General features: G+C 34.1%; 1 protein-coding gene across 1 annotated transcript in view; it reads right to left on the bottom strand.

Moving 5' to 3' along the window:
* Positions 1-1,425: 1,425 nt before the first annotated feature.
* Positions 1,426-8,076, bottom strand: part of Nmt (N-myristoyl transferase) — a 42,703-nt gene continuing 36,052 nt past the window's right edge. Inside the window, exons 7-11 of the mRNA XM_070141813.1 lie at positions 7,167-7,287; positions 6,540-6,888; positions 5,433-5,578; positions 4,931-5,068; positions 1,426-4,601 (exon numbers count right to left, since the gene is read on the bottom strand). Coding sequence (XP_069997914.1) covers positions 4,581-4,601; positions 4,931-5,068; positions 5,433-5,578; positions 6,540-6,888; positions 7,167-7,287 — 775 coding nt within the window. The 3' untranslated portion in view covers positions 1,426-4,580. The remainder of the gene's footprint in view (positions 4,602-4,930; positions 5,069-5,432; positions 5,579-6,539; positions 6,889-7,166; positions 7,288-8,076) is intronic.

Raw genomic sequence — 8,076 nt, 5'->3', positions numbered from 1 at the left:
GGATAGACAATTAAATCGGGAGTACCATGCCCATAGTTCCCGCAGGCCGGTCAGGAGTGGCACAAGGTCAGCCTTTCATCCTTTCAGCACGGCTCTTACACCTTGGGAAGTAGATAGTAGAAGGGGTTGGAGAAGGGACGGAAATAAAAAGCTAGAGGGCGAAAAGTAGGTTAGTAATAATGACAAAAAAATAAATGTGCTAGCCATCAAAAGTCATATAGCACTATGGTATTGTATTGTGTTGGGAGGGTTTTTCAAGTTCTTTATTACAATCAAAATGTTAAGTTTCGACGGTCATTTATTGTATGATAGTATAGTACTTAAAGGAGTAGGAGGAGAGGCTAAATGGGGGTAGGATAGGTACTGATAAGAAGAGGAAGTGGAGGGGGAAAAGACCATGGCAAATTAGTTGAGTTGGGGGATTATACATGTACAGACACCCATTTATATAAAAAGAAATTAAATATGCTGATGTCTTAGCCAAAATGGATATGGAACATAGGGTATAATATGAACATTATCATACAAATATACAAATTCTTATATTGGTAAAAAATGTCCAAAACATTGGTACATTCTTTTATTGAAATCTTTCTGTGGGCCTAAAAATACTTGAGGTCTTCAAATATTACATGTATCTCAATTTACTGTGTTTAAAACATTGCTTTAGTGTGTGTGTGTGTGTGTGTGTGTGTGTGTGTGTGTGTGTGTGTGTGTGTGTGTGTGTGTGTGTGTGTGTGTGTGTGTGTGTGTGTGTGTGTGTGTGTGTGTGTGTATTAGAGTGTGTGTGTGTGTGTATTAGAGTGTGTGTGTGTATTAGTGTGTGTGTGTGTATTAGTGTGTGTGTGTGTTAGAGTGTGTGTGTGTGTGTTTATTAGAGTGTGTGTGTGTATGTATTAGAGTGTGTGTGTGTGTATGTATTAGAGTGTGTGTGTGTATTAGTGTGTGTGTGTGTGTGTGTGTATTAGTGTGTGTGTGTGTGTATTAGTGTGTGTGTGTGTGTATTAGAGTGTGTGTGTGTGTGTATTAGAGTGTGTGTGTGTGTGTGTGTGTATTAGAGTGTGTGTGTGTGTGTGTGTGTGTATTAGAGTGTGTGTGTGTGTGTGTATTAGAGTGTGTGTGTGTGTGTATTAGAGTGTGTGTGTGTGTGTATTAGAGTGTGTGTGTGTGTGTGTATTAGAGTGTGTGCGCGCACATTAGTGTGTGTGTGCATTTGAGGGTGAGTGTGTGCGTTTTGAGGGTGTGTGTGTGTCCATTTGAGGGTGTGTGTGTGTCCATTTGAGGGTGTGTGTGTGTCCATTTGAGGGTGTGTTTTTTACATGTGTGTAAGCACCAAGGGTGGTCACATCTCAGATATTTAAGGAAAAACCCATTGAATCAGGATGTCATTCATTTTTAAATTTTTCATATAAAAATGCTGCCTTACCAGGGGGTTTTAGCCGACATTTATTTTGTCATCAAAATTCAAGCTATGGCTCTCTAGTGCAACAGAACTTAAAGCCAAATGATGGCTGATGCCTTTTTTTAACAAAGAACAGCAATCAGTTTCACCATAATACCTGATATATAAGTAATCCCACATGTATACAGCTTTACTTGTATAAAGTTCCATAAATAGAAAATACAACAATTAATAGTTACTATAAAAAGGGTTTCCATCAGCACACCCAGAGCAACCAGAACCACCTGCATAATACCCCTCCCCTCCTCTGTAAAGAATAAGCTTTCTTGCCTTAAATTTAGTGTATCAGAGTTGAGAAGAAATAACATATAAATCATCTATAGTAATTCATTACTTTAGAAACATTATCAATCTGGAATCAACATATATTAAGAGGCACATGAAAAAAATTATAAATATATAAACTGACCTAATTGCTAAGATGGTACTATTTGCTTTCTTTGTCATCTGACACTTATCTTCTACACAGGAAATGTTTGCACAGTCATCACACAGTCACACAAAATGACTTCAGAAAAAAACAAGTATTAAAGACCAATAAAACACAGCTGTAGCCTCAAGCTGAAGGAACTGCTCAAAAGCAAACAAAACATGGTTGTCTTCTCTCATTATGAAGAGCTATTTGTTATATCCATTATACATTATCTCCAAAAGAGTATGAACACTATCAACAAGAACTATTCTTCCGTATGGCATTCCTTTCTATATAATGTTTCCTGCAATAAAATGGCCAAAAATCTAGCATCTAAAAATATGCACATTTCCTTTGTAAACAATTCAAACACTGTACTTACAATATATTTCACAGACAGTTTAGAAGCAATGAGTATTTGTTTAATGGCAAATTCTCTTATGATGGTAAGTTTTGATAATAACAATTTCTTTTGCATGAACTAATTTACTTTCCTAAATGACTTGTTGCAGCAGACTAAAAACAAACTTAGGTCAAATGTGTATATACACAAGGTAGAAATATATATATATATATATATATATATATATATATATATATATATATATATATATATATATATATATATATATATATATATATATAAACTAGTTCTCCGAAATATTGTATTTTTTTCTTCTCCAATTATCTCTAAAACATGTAACCATTAAAAGAACTGGCTGTACATTACATCCAATACTTGAACACTCCTGTACACTTCTTACATCACAACTGGATAAATCAGCTTTGCCTTCACTTTACTGTGCCATCCAACAGCTAAAAAACAATAATAGATATGAGCATTATTTTCTAATGATGAAACTCAGTCCTTCTATCACTTTATTTTATCCTCCTCTTTTATTTCTTAGCCTTGTCCTTTTTCTAGCCATTTAACTTTTGTGTAACAAGAAAGAACAGATACATAGAAAATCACATTCTACAAAATGTAAAATGCACTTTTGTGTTATCTCAAGGACCCTGAAATACTAGCTTATCTAGCTGACACACTACATGGCTGTTAAACTAATAGGCATTTGCAAAACAGCAACACAAGACAAACCCATTTTTCCGTCTTATAAAGGCTGTAAATGAGAATTGAAATAATGTAAAAAAGTAAGAAATCAATAATAATTACAATAAAGAAAAATACAAAAAGAACTGACTGAGAATGCAAATCTTCAAAGTATAAGAGATGTCTCATTTCTGATGAAGATATATGTGAAACTGGTCAAATCCTTCTCTTCTCTGTGAAGATATTCATTCTCATTCATACCTTTTTCTTTCTACATATGTTGTAATGAACACTGTTCATGAAAAATAAATGAATAAGAATAATCAATATAATAATAATAAAAATAGTAACAGAAATAATAGCAATAACAATAATAGCAAAAATGATACATATCATTCACTAACTGTACTTCACTGTTACACATTTCAAATTTACTAAAATAATAATACAAAAATAAAACCAAAATCTCCACAATTAAAAAATTACCACAAGACGTAATCAAAATGCATAGAACATCCCTCTTTTTCAATAATTCCATACATTAAACAAAACAATTCAATAACACTGACAATTCTATACTGCCTCTACCCAAGCAAATGATATCACAGTAAATAAGTGACATGGTTTATAACTCTGCCTTAGACTAGTGTTTGGTGGTGTGATCAGAAGCCACTGGATTGACGACCATGATTTTCTGACTCCTGGATTGCAATACATAAATCACCATGTGAAGTTCACTCCATCTTTGAGAATGTGTGCATATCTTATATACATGTATATCTATGGCTATATTCATATCTATCTATGTATCTAACTATCTATAGATGGACGGATAGATAGATAGATACTCAGACAGATAGGCAAATAGATACACAGACAGCCAGATATTACAAAGAGAAATATAGGAAGAAAAGACAGAAATGGATAAACAGATAGAAAAACTTAGAGATAGAATAGCTTGATAGTTTTTACATCATACATTTTACACAAATGAGGTGAACCATAATTCTTATGATGCCTGTAGGTTTTTTGCTTTGTGGTTTTGTTTTTTTTACATCTGGTGAGAGGTGAAGTATCCACTGAATTTACAATTCTGCTATATTTTTTTTCTTTCTTTCTTATGACTGATGGACTAATGGTAAAACATTTTATTTTCATTGGGTGTAAAATAATCTCCCATTCATTTTCTTTATTCTTCAAAGATGAAAAGGAAAGGAAAAAAGTGAGAAAAAATACAAACACAGATAGAAATAACTTGCACCCTAGCCATATGTATGGCTATTACCTCCACATGTAATAGATTTGTAACCGGCAATCCAACACTTCCATTCTTTTCTTATACTCTCAATGATCCTAGGATTGTGCTAGTGGAGGCAACGGTAAAGTGACTGCCAAAGGGTGGTAATTATAATCTTTTTTTTTCTTTATTTATACTGTATATAGACCTTGCAACCTGTACACAATTCAACTGCAGCTCACTTCAGAGAATATAAATACATTTTCTTTGTTCTTGTCATCTTTATATATGTGTTCCTTATACTGGAATATGAAACATAAGAGCCAAATACTGAGCAGAATTGAAGCAGTCTCAAACTAGGAACTCCATCCCATTTCACTAGATGGAATACACATTCTATAAACTAAATCTGCTTTGACTATTGCAACACCAGTCCAACCTGAAAAAAGATAAGACATAATCATGTAAGTATTTAAGAAAATTTGTTTGTGTGTTTGCATTTGCATTTGTGAGTGTGTGTCTGCAAGTTTATGTACAAGTGTAGGTGTATGTTTGTGTGTATGTGCATGTGTGTGTGTATATGTGTATGTACCTAAAAAAAAAGGAATATCATACTCCAACTGGGTGTTTTTCATTAGCAAACATTAGCTCAATATAACCCATCTTATAAACAACATTTCCTTATTTCGTCTCCACATTAATACAGGAGCAACCCACTAATGAAAACAAGCAATATGACTTCAGAGTTCAAGCAGCACATAATCCTACCTTCTGGGGAGTCATGTTTGGGCACCGCCAGTTGTAGAGGTAATACTGGAGATTACCATCACCTTGGCCAAATTTGAGTTCATCAAGGAACTGAGAATTTTCCATCAGATCCAAAGCATTGAATACATCAAATTCAGACTGAAATAGTTTACAAAAATTGTAAGTTGGCTGAGAATGAATAAAAGTATTGTATAACTCAGTTACAGAAAAGTATGTATGTGTGTTTTGGTGAGAAAGGGTATGGTAATGCATACCAATGTATATGATTACAAGCTTGAAGATTAAATTAGATTAAATAATCTCTCTAAGAGTTTGTGGTAGAGTAACAAACTGCAACTTTTAATGAGAGGAAAACATATGAAACAAATCTTTTCATGCTGTTAGTTTCAAAACACATATAAAATACAAATATCTAAAAGCTTAGAAATATTTTAATCCATAATAACAATACTTGTAAAAAATACTCTCTGAAAAGAATGAAAATGAAACAAAAAGAACTTACATTTTTTGCTGTAATGAGTACATCTTTCATCAGTGTCTTCCATGACGTTTCTGTTGAAACATTGTAGAAGGAGTATGCTGCCTTTAGGGTCTTGTATGTAGGGTGGTGCATTACAGTTGAGGGGAGAGTGTAGTAACTCATGAAATCTGTGCAAAAGAAAAAGAAAAAGAAAGTATAACCTTGAAGTTATCAGCACTTAATAGAAACTAATACTATTACCAAATTGCAATTGGATTCAAATTAACAAGAAAATAATTTTGTATGCATATGAGGCAGCAGTTGGCCTGACTTTAAATACAAGACATCTTAACCAGATGGTATGTATGTCATACCATACCAACTATTTCTTGCTGGGGACACATCATGCCACCACAATCTGAACCCAATCATATCTTAACATAATGGTGCGGGGTTATCACACTGCCTACTGTCATTCTCTTGTGAATTTTGTATGAACACAAATGGCTCACCCACTAGAAAGCCAATTAGTAAGCCTATGTGTACACGGATGATCTCCCCTTTGCTCGAGTTTTTGAAAAAAGAAAAAAAAAAAAGAAAAAAAAAGTACTAATATTGAAGTTATTATTACTATTTTTGATATTTTGATTATCAAAATGTAATTAACAATATTAATAATAAAAAATACAATCCTCCTCAAAACCAAGGAAAGTATTTACTTCAAAAAAATCTAGGGCCATAAAAAATTAATATTTCCATTATGGACTTCTTTAATTGTTATTTACATACACTGAGGTCCTTTCTGGTTTTCAACAATTCAACTTAAATTCATATGGGATTTCCAATTCTTCCTTCAGGAACTTCAGTGTCCCCCAAATATAAGACACTAAAGTAGATACACTTCAGATATGCTCAATGTTACTGTATGAGTTTGATACCACTACTGAATCCATGCTAGCCCAGAAGTTTTTTTTTAAGTAAACAAAGCAAAACATGCTGGTTCTGAGACCATGGTAAGCAAAGTTTGGCTTATTTTACAAAATAATTTTGTCTACTGAACATCATTCATTTCAAATGAGCTTTCAACAACCAAGTTGTAGAAGCACACCCAATACTAACAAAAAAGTGATAGAGCTCATGAGACCTTACCTGAAATCTTTCCATTATTCTCAACTATGTAGCTATCTATAATGTTATCCTGTGGGAGGAACCAATGCATAAATTCTTCTCTGCTGAACACAGGTGCCAGATCAAACTTCTTCAGGTAAGAGTCTAACAAAGTGTGGGCCTGATCCACATCCTCCACTTTCAGTCTGCGAAACCCTTTTGTCGCAGTTTCTGTTGGCAGCCGGTACAGCTTTAATGTCCGTTGCATGGTCATGTTCTTACCCAGGTGGGAGAACTTGACATCAATGAGCTTCTTTGGATTGAGGGAACGGTGCCAATAGCGACAGGATGCAACTGGCTTTGGCAGTGTTACACCAGCAGTATAAACAGCCTACAGGAATGAAAATGGAGATCATATTTAAGATTAAAATGAGATTAGAAAGGAAAGGTTAGGAAAGATCCAAATACTTAAAATTCTTTAATGAATATAAGTTAATAAATATATATACAATAAAATATTGAATGTTAAAGAATACATAAAACAACTTTAGGCATAGCCAGAAAAGAGAAGTGCAATGGACAATGGACACATATATTGCATCTTTTTAGATATTCCTTAACCTCTTACTGAAAAGTAAAATATCTTATACTTCTCTTAAAGCTTCTTACCTGGAATATTCCAGTTAAATTAACTCTTCTAGTAATTTCCTTAATCAAAACTGGAGCTAGGCGCTTGGCTCGAAGCTTTTTGTGCACACACAGGAAGTTGATTTCTACCATTGCTTGTGTACTGGAAATGCCATATAAGAGTTACACTTCAACATAAAAACCTCTCTAGCTTTTTGTATCTCTTTGTGATTCTCTATCTCAACATGCAAACAATAAGCTAATGATACTTTTAATCATTTATGAGAAAAATAGATTCTCCTCTGTGTGTGTGTGTGTGTGTGTGTGTGTATGTGTGTGTGTGTGTGTGTGTGTGTGTGTGTGTGTGTGTGTGTGTGTGTATATGTGTATGTATGTGTGTGTATGTATATGTGTGTGTCTGTGTGTGTATGTATATGTGTGTGTCTGTGTGTGTATGTATATGTGTGTGTCTGTGTGTGTATGTGTGTCTGTGTATATGTGTGTGTGTCTGTGTATATGTGTGTGTGTCTGTGTATATGTGTGTCTGTGTATATGTGTGTCTCTGTGTATATGTGTGTCTGTGTGTATATGTGTGTCTGTGTATATGTGTGTGTATATGTGTGTCTGTGTGTATATGTGTCTGTGTGTATGTGTGTCTGTGTGTATATGTGTGTCTGTGTGTATATGTGTATCTGTGTGTATATGTGTATCTGTGTGTATATGTGTGTGTGTGTATATGTGTCTGTGTGTATATGTGTGTCAGTGTGTATATGTGTGTCAGTGTGTATATGTGTGTCAGTGTGTATATGTGTGTCTGTGTGTATATGTGTGTCTGTGTGTATATGTGTCTGTGTGTATATGTGTGTCTGTGTGTATATGTGTGTATGTGTGTGTCTGTGTGTATATGTGTGTCTGTGTGTATATGTGTGTCTGTGTGTATATGTGTCTGTGT

This window comes from Penaeus vannamei, chromosome 28, assembly GCF_042767895.1.
Source record: "Penaeus vannamei isolate JL-2024 chromosome 28, ASM4276789v1, whole genome shotgun sequence".
Taxonomy (NCBI): Eukaryota; Metazoa; Arthropoda; class Malacostraca; order Decapoda; family Penaeidae; genus Penaeus; species Penaeus vannamei.
The sequence above is the reverse complement of the archived record's forward strand: the minus strand, read 5'-3'. Positions and strand labels throughout refer to the sequence as shown.